Source organism: Colobus angolensis, unplaced genomic scaffold, assembly GCF_000951035.1.
Source record: "Colobus angolensis palliatus isolate OR3802 unplaced genomic scaffold, Cang.pa_1.0 Scaffold587, whole genome shotgun sequence".
NCBI lineage: Eukaryota > Metazoa > Chordata > Mammalia > Primates > Cercopithecidae > Colobus > Colobus angolensis.
In genome coordinates, this window is record NW_012119454.1 from 226,400 (window position 1) to 240,937 (window position 14,538).

General features: G+C 42.0%; 1 protein-coding gene across 1 annotated transcript in view; it reads left to right on the forward strand.

Annotated features, from left to right (window-relative positions):
* ARSF (arylsulfatase F) overlaps positions 1 to 14,538 on the forward strand; it is a 49,581-nt gene that overhangs the window by 6,669 nt on the left and 28,374 nt on the right. Inside the window, exons 4-6 of the mRNA XM_011962247.1 lie at positions 2,947 to 3,068; positions 7,196 to 7,318; positions 10,101 to 10,524. Coding sequence (XP_011817637.1) covers positions 2,947 to 3,068; positions 7,196 to 7,318; positions 10,101 to 10,524 — 669 coding nt within the window. The remainder of the gene's footprint in view (positions 1 to 2,946; positions 3,069 to 7,195; positions 7,319 to 10,100; positions 10,525 to 14,538) is intronic.

Below are 14,538 nucleotides of genomic sequence, written 5' to 3' on the forward strand. Positions count from 1 at the left end.
TCATAAATGTATACATATTTATGAATATATATTTATATATTCAATTACATATATTCATAAATATATAAATGTGAATATGTATATTCAGTAGAATTAAATATATTCATAAATTTATACATATTTATGAATTCATCTGTGTTGAAAATTATGGGACTTCCTTCTTCATAAATTCATAAATGTATACATATTTATGAATATATATTTATATATTCAATTACATATATTCATAAATATATAAATGTGAATATGTATATTCAGTAGAATTCATTCTGTTTTCCTAATTTGGGGAGCCAACGGATTCTTTAAGGTGATGAGCTTGTATTTTTAACAATGGGCATTCTGAAAGAAGAAAAACAGATATGAAACAAACTCAGAGCTTTGTGGTGGATTATAGAAGCCATCTGTATTAGCCATTCTTATACTGAGCTTAGGAGTACATCATTATAAGACATACATCATACACTTTTAAGATCATTGCATTGTGGGACTAATAGATGCTGAAGGTAGTCATCACAGTTTTCGACAACAGAGCTAAGAGTCATGAAAAAGTAGTCGCCAAAAATCAACCATTACTTATGAGAAAAGAAGGGAGGACTCACCCAAAAGCACAGAAACACGGTGTCCATAAATAGCAGATATTTACAGAGAGTGTGTTAGTGTGGGATATTGGTGTTTTACTGAAAATACTAGCAATTTGAGAAGTGAAATTATAATGCGAAATCTAAAAGCAGGCACATGTGCCCCAGGAATGCAGTTTACAATTTTTTTTCTTTGCAAAATAAATAATGTTTTAAAAGTTGGTAGGTGACTTCCATATCTGAAAAAAAAATTAGATACACACCTTGGTAAAGCTGGAAATTCTTCTTGCACCAGTTACCTGTCATAATTTCTCTCATGAATAAATGTAGAACTCATTATATTTTATTTTCATCCAAGAGGAGACTGACTCTTTTTCCAGAAGTCTCTCCGGCCTCCAGAAGTCTCTTGTTAAATTATTTTTTAATTGACGAATTACAGTTGTGTGTATTTCTGGTGTACATCATGATGTTTCGATCCGTGGATCCATTGTGGAATAGCTAAATCAAGCTAATTAACATGCACAACCACACATACTTATTATTTATATGTGGTGAGAATGGTTAAAATTATGGCATTTCAAGAATAGAATACATTCTTATTAACTATAGTCACCACAATCTGCAACAGATCTCTTAAATTTATTCCTCTATGTGAGGAATAAATCAAATAGAGGATTCATTCATGTTTGACTCCGTGAAACATTGTGTCCTTTAACCTACCTGTTCTCTACCCTCACCCCAGCCCCTGATTCTACTGTCTACTTCTGAGTTTGCTATTTTAGATCCCACACATAAGTGAGATCATGCGATGTTTGTCTCTCTGTGCTTGGCTTTATTCATTTAATCTAATACCCTTCCAGTTCATCTGTGTTGTCAAAAATGATGGGATTCCCTTCTTTTGAATATTTAATCATATGACAGTTTTGCAACCTATGTAGACTGCAGGGAAATGTATCTGTCAAACCGGTGGGTGGGTGGTCTGTAAGTAGTCAGGCGTAAGTAAGATCTGTAAGCAATTAGCCTCGATGAATCAGACCCCATCCCTTAAGCATTGTATTTTGTAAGGCTGTAGTACAGTGAATGGATACCACATAGCAGCACCCAGGTATACGATCGCCGCAGAACAACAGCTGCCTGGAATCTCAGTTACACTTCACCTTGACACGGGCAAAAAAGAAAAATGAATGCCGCGTGCAGTTACCTGCTCTGGGCACCTGGAAATCATAACAAACAGAGATGTTGTTTATCTTCAGATCTCCCTGTCTGTCTGTCTGTCTCTCTCTCTCTCTTTCCTCTTTCTGTTTCTCCATCTCTTTCTATGCCTGTCTGTGTCACCCCTCTCTGTCTGCTTGTCTCTCTATCTCTCTCTGACTGTCGCTCTCTGTCTCCCTCTCTCCTTGTCTATCTCATTCTATGCATTTCTTCCTATCTCTTTCTGTCTCTCTCCCTCTCTCTGTCCTTCTGTTTCCATCTCTTTCTGTGTCTCCATCTCTTTCTATGTCTGTCTCCGTCTCCCCCCTTTCTCTGTCTGCTTGTCTCTCTTTCTATGTCTCCCTCTGATTGTCTGTCTCTGTCTCCATCTCTCTCTGTCTATCTCATTCTGTCCATTTCTTTCTCTCTTTCTGTCTTTCCTTCTCTCTCCCTCTCCCTGTCTTTCCATCTCTCTCTGTCTCTCTCTCTCTTCTTCTCTCTTTCCATTTCTTTTTCTGTATCTCTCTCTCTGTCTCTTTCTCTCTTTTCATCTCTCTCTTTATGTTTGTCTCTCTCTGTCTTTCTGTCTCCCTCCGTCTGTCTCTCTTTTTCCACCTCTCTTTCTGTTTCTCTCTGTCTCCCTCCCTCTGTTTATCTCTTTCTTTCCATTTCTTTCTGTCTCTCTCTCCCTGTCTCTCTCTTAAACTCTGTATGTCTCTTTCCATCTCTCTCTTTCTATTTCTCTCTCTTTCTCTGTCTCATCTTCTCTCTGTTTGTCCCTCTCTGTCTTTCTCTGTCTCTCTCTTTCTCTCTCCCTCTTTCTGTCTGTCTCTCTTTCCCTCTGTCTGTCTCTCTCTTTCCATCTCTTTCTGTTTCTCTCTGTGTGTCTTACCCTTTGTCTCTTTCTCCCTCTCTCTCTTCATCTCTCTCTTTCATCTGTCTCTTTCTGTCCTTCTCTATTGCTCTCTTTCTCATCTCTCTCTCTCCCCTATCCTTTCTTTCTGTCTGTCTCTCTCTCTCTGCCTCGCTTTCTGGGTCTTTCCCTCTCTCCCTGTCTGTTTCTCCTCTCTCTTTCCAGCTGTGCCTTTCTGTTTGTCTTTCTCTCACTCTTCTTCTCTGCTTCCCCTGCCCCCCACCTTTTTCTTCTCTCCAACACACCTTGCCTCTCCCGCTTCAGGACGCCTCACATTGACCGCCTTGCCAGGGAAGGCGTGCGACTGACTCAACACATCTCGGCCGCCTCCCTCTGCAGCCCAAGCCGGTCCGCGTTCTTGACGGGAAGATACCCCATCCGATCAGGTGTGCAAACTGGCAGGCTCTGCTGGACTCTGCCCTCATGTTAGGATGAGAGGAAATAAAAATGTGGCTTGACTACGTTGACAAGTAAAAAAGGGCTGGGCACGATGGCTCATGCCTGTAATCCCAGAACTCGGGAGGCCAAGGTGGGAGGATTGTTTGAGCCCAGGAGTTTCAAACTAGCCTGGGAAACAGAGCAAGACCCCATCTCCACAAAAAAATGTTTTAATTAGTTGAGCATGGTGGTATGCGCCTGTGGTCCCAGCTACTTGGGAGGCTGAAGTGGGAGGATCGCTTGAGCCCAGAAGTTTGAGGCTGCAGTGAGTGTGATCACAGCATTGCACTCTAGCCTTGTTGATAGAGCGTGTCTTAGGAAGAAAAAAAAAAGATACAAAGAAAAGAAAAAGCACACATGTACATAGATGCACTGGCATACACAGCTACCACCGTCCACCTCAAAATCACTGTGCTTCTAAGAGATGCAAGATCACCCTGTGTGACTGAGTTGTCTTTTGATGCAATGACAGCTTTTTACCTGAATTCCAAGTCATAAGGTGTACGTTTGAGTTTCCCGGGTCAACAAAGATAAGCTCTCTTGGAATGAAATAATTAACACCACATGTGTTTACACATTCAGTCTGTCACCAGAAAATATCTTTTTTTTTCTTTCAAACCACAAAGTCATGGCTGGGCACGGTGGCTCACGCCCGTAATCCCAGCACTTTGGGAGGGTGGATCACTTGAGGTCAGGAGTTTGAGCCCAGCCTGGCCAACATGGTGAAACCTTGTCTCTACTGAAAATACAAAAATTAGCCAGATGTGGTGGCATGCACACCATGCATGCTTGAATCGCTTGAACCTTGGAGGCAGAGGTTGCAGTGACCTGAGATTGTGCCACCGCATTCCAGCCTGAGTGACAGAGCGAGACTCTGTCTCAAAACAAACAAACAGCAACAACCAAAAACCCACAAAGTCATAAACCAAGAAATAGCTATCTGATTTTTGGACAACTTTCATCACAACATTTTACCCATGGAGACAGTAGTATTATCCCTTTGCTCAATTTATATCAACTTTATTTTATTTATTATTGTTATTATTATTGAAGTGGAGTCTCATTCTGTTACCCAGGCTGGAGTGCGGTGGTGCAATCTCGGCTCACTGCAACTTCTGCCTCCTGAGTTCAAGCGATTCTCCTGCCTCAGCCTTCTGAGTAGCTGGGACTACAGGCACGTGCCATGAGGCCCGTCTAATTTTTGTATTTTTAGTAGAGATGGGGTTTTGCCATATTGGCCAGGCTGGTTGCGAACTCCTGACCTTAGGTGATCCACCCACCTCGGCCTCCCAGAGTGCTGGGATTACAGGTGTGAGCCACCGCGCCTGGCCATATATCAATTTTAGATAAAACAAAAATGAAACGAGAAGAAGGAAATTATCCTAAGCTCTAATTGTCATGTTCTCGTTACCTTTTAATTTACTACTATTATTTTGAGACAGGGTCTTGCTCTGTTGCCCAGGATGGAGTACAGTGGTATAATCATGGCTCACTGCAACCTCAACCTTCCAGGCTCAGGTGATCCTCCCACCTCAGCTTCCTAAGTAACTGGGACCACAAGTGTGCACCACTATGCCTGGCTAATTTTTAAATTACTTAGAGTCTTGCTGTGTTCCCCAGGCTGGTCTTGAACTCCTGAACTCAAGCCATCCTCCCTCTTTGGCCTTCAAAAGTGCAACTGCACCCAACCTGGTGACTTTTTTTTGTTTGTTTTGTTTTTTACCTTTGAGATAGGGTCTCCCTTTGTTGCCCAGGCTGAAGTGCAGTGTCACAATCTCAGTTCATTGCAGCCTCAAACTCCCGGGCTCAAGCGATTCTCCCTCCCTCAGCCTCCTGAGTAGCTGAGCTTACAGGCACCCACCAGCATGCCCGGCTAATTTTTGATGGGGACGGCGTCTCACCATGTTAACCAGGCTGGTCTCGAATTCCTGCGCTCAAGTGATCCGCCCACCTCGGCCTCCCAGAGTGCTGGGATTTTAGGCTTGAGCTACTGCGCCTGGCCAAAATTCGCTGTTTTAAAGTGTGCAATTCAGTAGCTTGTAGCTCTTTTCCAATACTATACAACCATCACCTCTATCAAATTCTAGAACATTTCCATCACCCACAAAGGAGATCTTGTCACCATGAAGCAATCGCCCCCCATTCTCCCTTCTCCCAGCCCCTGGTCACCAAGAATCCACTTTCTATCTCTATGAACATGTCTGTCCTGGACATTTCACATAAAAGGAATCATACAGTATGTGACAGTCCGTGACTGGCTTCTGTCACTGAGCATAATGTCTTATGGTAGCCTGGGCCAGAGCTTCATTTATTTTTATTTTGCATACTATTCCCTCGCGTGGGTTCACTACAGTTTCTCCATCCATTCATCAATTGATGGACAACAAGATGTTTCTACCCTTTAGTGATTGTGAGGAATATAGCTATGAACATACATGTGCAAGTTTTTCTTTGAATACCAGTTTTCAATCCTTTTGAGTTCCTCAGGAACCTCAATTCTTTTGATATTCCCCAAGAGTGAAATTGTTGGGTTGCATGGTTCTATTTTTTTTTTTTTTTTTTGAGATGGAGTTTCACTCTTGTTGCCCAGTCTGGAGAGCAGTGGCACAATCTTGGCTCACTGCAACCTCTGGCCCTGGGTTCAAGCGATTCTCCTGCCTCAGCCTCCCAAGTAGCTGGGATTACAGGGATGTACCACCATGCCCAGCTAATCTTGTATTTTTAGTACAGACTGGGTTTCACCATATTGGTCAGGCTGGTCTCGAACTCCTGACCTCAGGTAATCCTCCTGCCTCGGCTTTCCAAAGTGCTGGGATTACAGGTGTGAGTCACCACATCCAATCATATGGTTCTATTTTTAAAGGTGAGGGAAGTGGGCTGGGGCACAGTGGCTCACACCTGTAATCCCAGCACCTTGGGAAGCTGAGGAGGGCAGATCAATTGAGGTCAGGAATTCAAGAATAGCCTGGCCAACATGGTGAAATCCCGTCTCTACCAAAAATACAAAATTAGCTGGGCATGGTGGTACTTGCCTGTAATCCCAGCTACTTGGGAGGCTGACACAGAAGAATTGCTTGAACCCGGGAGGCAGAGGTTGCAATGAGCTGAGATTGTGCCACTGCACTCCAGTCTGGACAGCAGAGTGAGACTTCATCTCAAAAACAACAACAACAACAACAAAAGATAGAGAGAGAAAAAAAGCTGAGGGAAGTGGTCTTTGCCTGTGGGGACAGATGCCGCACTTTAATGCCAGATTGTGTGGATTCCAGATAGTGGTTCTTGAAGGCAGAATAAAATCGAACGTATCAACGTATCAACCGTACTGCCAGTCTGCTGACACTGACTTTGGATGAGAAGAAAGAAAAGGTCTTTTCTGGCTGGGTGTGGTGGCTCATGCCTGTAATCCCAGCACTTTGGGAAGCCGAGGTGGGCAGATCACGAGGTCTGGAGATGCAGACTATCCTGGTCAACATGGTGAAACTCCGTCTGTACTAAAAACACAAAAATTAGCTGGGTGTGGTGGCGTGCACCTGTAGTCCCAGCTACTTGGGAGGCTGAGGCAGGAGAATTGCTTGAATCTGGGAAGCAGAGGTTGCAGTGAGCTGAGACGGCACCACTGCACTCCAGCCTGGTGACACAGTGAGACTCCATCTCAAAAAAAAAAAAAAAAAAAAAGATCTTTTCTTAGTCTGTTTGGGCTGCTATAACACAAATACCATAGACTGGGAGGCTTATCTACAACAGACGTTTATTGCTCACAGTTCTGGAGGCTGGCCAAGATCAAGGCATGCCAGCTTCAGTGTCTGCTGGGGACCTGCTTCCTGGTTCATAGATGGTGCCCTCTTGCTGTGTCCTCACATGGTAGAAGGGGTGAGGGAGCTCTCTGGGGTCCCTTTTGTAAGGATACTGATTCATTCTTGAGGCTCCATCCTCCTGACTTCATCCCCTCCTAAAAGCCCTACTTCCTAAACATCACCTTGCAGGTGAGGGTTTCAATGTGCAAATTTTGGAGTGACAAAAATATTCCCTCCATAGCAACACCTACTCATTGTACTTTTTTCCACGCTACTTCTAGGTATGGTTTCTAGTGGTAATAGACGTGTCGTCCGTAATCTTGCAGTCCCCGCAGGCCTCCCTCTTAATGAGACAACATTTGCAGCCTTGCTAAAGAAGCAAGGATACAGCACGGGGCTTATAGGTAAGACACAAGGATTGATGTTAGTCATTGATCATAAGGTAATAATGTCCTTTGTTCTACCCTTGATTTATGACTTTATTGGAAATACTTTATTTTACAATGTCTTATGTAAAGGCTCAGTGGCCCATTCTTACAATCCCAGCACTTTGGGAGGCCAAGGTGGGAGGATCGCTGAAAGCCAGGAGTTTCAGACCAGCCTGGGCAACATAGAAAGACTCTGTCTCTAAAAATATAAAATTAGCTGGGCATGGCGGCATGTGCCTATGGTCCCAGCTACTCTGGAGGCTGAGGTGGGAGGACTGCTTGTGCCAGGAGTTCTTTTATTATTATTGTTATTATTATTATTATTTTTTGAGACGGAGTCTCGCTCTGTCGCCCAGGCTGGAGTGCAGTGGCCGGATCTCAGCTCACTGCAAGCTCCGCCTCCCGGGTTTACGCCATTCTCCTGCCTCAGCCTCCCGAGTAGCTGGGACTACAGGTGCGTGCCACCACGACTGGCTAATTTTTGTATTTTTTTGTAGAGATGAGGTTTCATCATGCTGGCCAGGCTGGTCTTGAACTCCTGGCCTCCAGTGATCTGCCTGCCTTGGCCTCCCAAAGTGCTGGGATTATAGATGTGAGCCACCGCGCCCAGTCTGATTCTTCACACAGCTCAGTGATAGGAGATGTTTTAAAATGAACATATTACAAGAACATACAATTTTTCTGGCTCTGCCTGCCCGCATAGTCTCTCACCGTGTATCCTGTCACCTGCCTCTTCATTTCACTAAAACTGGACCACACAGATTTTCTTCTCACTGCTAGGGATGATAGAAGTCTTCAGCCACCCAGTAGTTGTAACTCCAGCTACCATTCCTGTTTGGGAAGCCTGGGTTTCAGCTGGCGTGAGAATCACGTGCTATTTTAAATCCCTTCAATTTTTGTAACACATCTGCTGTTGATAAGAGAAGGCAATCTCTGTGGGGTTGCAGGACAGGAAGCCTAAGCCAGTAGCATTGCCTCTCCTCTGCCTACCCCCATAGACACTCAGAGGTTGATGGAAGCACAGGCATTCTTGATTGGGCCCTCACCACATACAGGAAACTGTTAATATTCCTAGTAGATATACATTTTCACAGCCTCTGGGGGTTTGCTGGGCATCCACATGCTAGCAGGACTCACACGCACCCTTTGGTGATCCTTCAAAGTGTGGTACATTTTATTGAATAAGTCCCTTACTTCAATCAGTTTTAATGAGAGCCCCTAGGATTTCCAGCCAGCCAGCTATTCATCCATCCACGCTGGGTCCATCCTCCATGATTTATCTATAGCTACCATCGGTCATCTCTCTCTGTTTCTCCATCCATCTATCAACCCATATATCTCTATGCATCTATCTGTCCGTCCATCTACCTGTCTATCTACCTGTTTGTCTATTGATCAATCCATCATCTATCATTTATCTATCATCTATGTATCTATCTACCCATCATCTATCTATTTATTGTCTGTAATCTATTCATCCACCCATTCATCTATCATATATCTATCTGTCTATTCATCTATCATCTGTATCTATTTATCTAGCCATCCATTCATCTATCTATTTAGACATCTCTCTATCCATCCACCCATCCACCCTTATATCTCTATCCCTGTCTGTCTATCTATCTATCTATCTATCTATCTATCTATCTATCTATCTATCTATCTATCTATCTATCTATCAATCATCGATTCATCTATCCATCCTATCTATCTATCTATCTATCTATCTATCTATCTATCTATCTATCCATCCATCTATCCATCCATATATCTGCATCCACCTATCTATCTACTCACCTACTCAGCCACGCACCTATCTATCCATCCATCCACCTACACATACATACATTCCCCGTCTATCCATCCATCATTTATTTGTATCTATCATATTTATCACATCTATCTATCTCTCTATTGATATATACATACACATGTGTATACATAGATGTATACTCCATAATTTATTTTCATCTATCATATCGCATCTGTCTATTCATCCACCCACAACACAGATCTATTTATGCATCTATCTAATTACCCAGTCATCTATCGATCCATCCATCCACCTACACACACATCTATATATGCTCCATCTATCCTCCATCACTTATTTGAATCTGTCCTCTCCTCTCCTCTATTCTATCTATCTATCTATCTATCTAACCACTCACTCTATCTCTATCATCTATCTGCCTATCTTTCTGTCTACATATTATCTATCATCTTTCTATCTATCATGTCTATTAATTTAGCTAGCTATATCTACATATACATCCATTCATCTATCTACCTATCTTTCTGTCTACATATTATCTATTTATGTATCTACCTACCTGTCGTCTGTGTCCATCTAGCTGTATCTATGTATACATCTGTTCTCCCATCGTCTGTAGCCTGCCTCGCCTCTGTGATGTGTCTTTGTGGTTATGACTTTGTCTTCTCAGTGAATGAGAAAATTTGTAGTTCACATCCTTGAAAGAAACTCACAATTCTATTTTTCTCCCTTATTTTTTATCCTGTCCTGTTGCTCACAACCAGATCTGAATAGAAACTTTCTCTGTAAACTAAAGAACAACAACAACAAAAATGTGGCTAAGTGGAACTTGGATTTTTTAAAGCAAGGAAAATATCTCTGCTACTTTATTTTTGTGCATTAGCTGATTGTTTGATGTGACGAATGCTCACGTGTTCTTTGCAATGTGCTGGCATATGTCGACATATTGATGTGTAGATGTGTTTGTGTGTTTGGTTTTAGGCAAATGGCACCAAGGCTTGAACTGCGACTCCCGAAGTGACCACTGCCACCATCCATATAATTATGGGTTTGACTACTACTATGGCATGCCGTTCACTCTCGTTGACAGCTGCTGGCCAGACCCCTCTCGTAACACGGAATTAACCTTTGAGAGTCAACTCTGGCTCTGCGTGCAGCTGGTTGCCATTGCCGTCCTCACCCTAACCTTTGGAAAGCTGAGTGGCTGGGTCTCCGTTCCCTTGCTCCTAAACTTCTCCGTGATTCTGTTTATTTTCCTCTTGGGTTATGCTTGGTTCTCCAGCTACACGTCCCCTTTATACTGGGACTGCCTCCTCATGAGGGGGCACGAGATTACGGAGCAGCCCATGAAGGCCGAACGAGCTGGATCCATTATGGTAAAGGAGGCGATTTCCTTTTTAGAAAGGTAAGCGTACTAATTAAAAATTCATGTAATAATCATAATTATCCCTTTTTTAAAAGGACCTAGATAGATCTGCAGGGTGATTGTAGTTTTTAATAATCTATTGTACACATCTAAATAGCTAAAAGAGAATAAGCCAAATGACTCTAGAATAAAGAAAAGACAGATATTTAAGGTGATGGACACCCCAATTACACTGATTTAAAACAATAAATAATTTGTGATAATTCTTTACAAATTATATGAATGTATTAAATTGTAACGTGTACCCTTAAACTATGCACATCTACAATGCATTAATAAAAATAATAGGGGATGATGGTATTAAAAATATTGAGTTAGGAAATGGAATATTGCTAAATGGTGTAATAGGGTTAGATAAAAATATGAAGTGTATTGAAGACCAGTTGGACTCATCAGTTTGTACCTAAAGACGTGGTACCTTGTTTGGGCTCCTGTTATTACAATCATGGTCTCTCTATCGGCTGTGAAATTTATATGTGGTCAGACCATGGAGGCAGACTCTAGTAGCTCAAACTCACAAATTGTTTACGTTAATTTACAATGCATCTTGTCATCATGTTAATTTACAACAGGAAATATATGCATATACCATATATGTATATATACACATACAATATGTATGTATATATGTATATATACACATACAATATGTATGTATATATGTATACATATGCTATGTATGTATATATATAATATATTTTATAATATTTTTTGTCTGGTTTCCTGATACATATAGATATAGATATAGATAAATATATATATACATATCAGGGAATCAGATGAAAAAAGTAAGTTGTCCATTGCATTATGTCCCTGTTGTTAAAAAACAAAAAAACCTACTTGGGGAAAATAAAATCGAAGGCTTCTCTTTGAGCATGTGATATGGAAGGGCTATTTCATGAATTGGATGAGGTAAATGGTCAAAGGTGATTGTTATAAAAACTTTATGCATCCCAGAACACAATAGCTGGAAATTTTCAAGGGTATCTATCCTCTTGTTGTTGGACTTTCTTTCTTTAAAAAAAAGTTTGTGAACACATTTTTCATTTGCTTTTTCCATATTGATTGAGGCTTAATCTTTACCAATAGCCATTCTAGGATCTGGATTCTCAGGATGTAAGGTGTCTTGTGTACTCTGGTACATAGCTGTGTCCTTACTCTGTAGCCCAAGTGAAGGTGATAAATATGTAGTCTGGGGCTGGGCATGGTGGCTCATGCCTGTAATCCCAGCACTCTGGGAGGCCGAGGCGGGTGGAACATCTGAGACCAGCCTGACCAACATGGTGAAACACCATCTCTACTAAAAATACAAAAATTAGCTGGGAGGCTGAGGCAGGAGAATCACTTGAACCCGGGAGGCGGAGGTTGCAGTGAGCTGAGATCATGCCATTGCACTCCAGCCTGGGCAACAGAGGGAGAGTCTGTCTTAAAAAAAATGTTGTCTGGGATTAATAAAGCCGTATTTGCTCTGTAGATGGAACTGAATGCTTGGTGTCACTTAGAGCAAATCCTTCTGTTCCCTGGTACCTTTCCAGATGTGCAGAGTTCTATGAAGTTTTACAGAAAGAGCATCAATATGAGCAAATTAGCACCAACCACTCTGAAAGTATAAGATAAGCAATCCCATTCTCTTCTGTCTGCCAGTTCGAGTCTTCAAACATTCCCACACAGGTCTCCTTAGGACTTTACATTAGTACTTGAAGAACAGATCCTATTGTTGAGATGTACATTGTTCACCAAAACCTCTGTCGAGTTTCAAAAGTTACATATGATCTACAATAACACAATACTGAATGGAAAAAACAATGGTGAAGAGGAAATATAAAGATTTGGACGTTGTGACAATAAGCTAATGGCTTAGGTTCATGAATGCTAGAAACTATTTTTATCTGGATTCTCAGTGTATGAATCTTCTACAGTTGCTATAACAAATGACTATAGGGCTGAGTACAGTGGCTAGTGCCTGTAATTCCAGCACTTTGGGAGGCTAAGGTAAGTGGATCACTTAAGTTCTGGAGCTTGAGACCAGCCAAGGCAACATATGGAGACCATATCTCTACAAAAAACACAAAAAATTAGCTGGATATGATGGCATGCGTCTGTAGTCACAGATACTCAGGAGACTGAGGTGGGAGGATTAGTTGAGCCTGGGAGGTTGAGGCTGCAGTGAGCCATGATTGCACCACTACACTCCAGTCTGGGCAACAGAGTGAGGGCCTTGTCTAGAAAAATAAAAAAAAAATTACCACAAATATAGTGGCCTAATGCAACACAAATTTATTATCCTGCTGTTCTTGAGGTCAGAAATCCAAAATTAACCTTGTGGGCTAAAATCAGATGTTGGCGGGGCTAGTTACTTCTAGGGGGTCTAGGGGAGAATCTGTTTTCTCTTTTTTCTAGTTTCTTGAAGCTTCCTGCATTCCTTAGTTTGTAGGGTTTTGTTTTCTGACTCAGACACTTCTGTGTCTCTCTTACAAAAGGACATTTCTGATTCCACTGGACCCACCCAGATAACCCAGGATAATCACTTCATCTTACGATCCTTAATTCATTCCATCTGCAAAGACCTTTTACCATGTAAAATCACACATTCACAGGTTTTGAGAATTAGGATGTGGATATCTTTGGAATGGGGCATTATTCAGCTGATCACTTTGACCATGACTCTTTATTTTGGCAGCTTAGTTTGGGGTGAAAACTATTTAATTTTAAATCTTTAATGTTCAGAGCTGTACTTCCTCTGTAGGCTTTAGGGGAGGATTCTTCCTGCCCTTCCCCACTCCTGGTGGCTTCAGGCATCCCTGGGCTTGTGACCGCATCACCCCAGTCTCTGCTTCATCTGCATATGGTCTTCCCCTCTGTATTTGTGTCTTATCTTCTGTCTCTTACAATGACAATGGTCATTGGATTTAGTGCCCATCCTAATTCCGGGATGAGCTCATCTTCAGATCCTTAATTAATTACCTCTGCAAAGGTCTTGATATCCAAATAAGGTCTCATTCCAGGTTCTGGGCTTTAAAATATATGGACGTATATTTCTGGGGGCTGCTATTCAATCTACTACAATTGTATTCAGTTTCTTCTGGAGGCTCTAGGGGAGGATCCCTTCTGCCTCCTCTAGCTCCTGGTGGCTCCAGGTGCCCCTTGGCTGGTGGTCGCATTACTCCACTTCCACATGGCCTTTTCTTCTGTGCTTGTGTCTCCTCTTCTCCTATAGGGACAGCGTTATTGGATTTGGGACTCATCCTAATCCAGAATGATCGCATCTTAACTAAATAAATCTCTAGAGGCCCCATTTCCAAATAAGGTCCCATTCTGAGGTTTGAAGTGAACATGAATTTTGAGGAGTCACTGTTCAAGACACCATGACATAAGTCTTGTTTTAAAAATTCATTTATTTTAATTTATTTATATTTTGATATCTCATCAGAGCAGAAATTTCCCAATGAATGGCATTTGTGCTTTATGCTTCCCTGGGTAGCTGAGCACTTATCATTCATGCAGGTGGATTATAAAAATTAAAAGTGGGTCAGCCTAGTTCTGTGTATCCTCATGTGAGAAACTACAGGGTGCAAATGGCTTGCCAAGGCATTCCTCTTTGTACTGGCTTATGGCTCGTGAAACTCTTGATCTTGGTAAGAAATGACTTCCATACCACCATCTCTTGATGTGTCTCAGGGTGTGACTCTAGTTTGAGGCTTCATGAGCAGTGAGAACATCCCCCAAACAGCTGGATTTGACTTTTCACACTCTCATGATATGGGAGATCTGTGTTGGCTTACAGTATGTTCTACAGTTGTCCTGGCATCTGAGAATCAAAGGAACTTTGATAGTGTCACAGGACTACCAGGTTCATATGCCTGCCACACAGTAACATACCAATACACTGAGGCAGCAGGGTTTACGGTAGAGAAAGGTTTAATAATTGCAGGGCAATTAGTGCGAACATGAGAGGAGACCTCAAATCCATCTCTCCTTTCTTTCTTTCTTTCT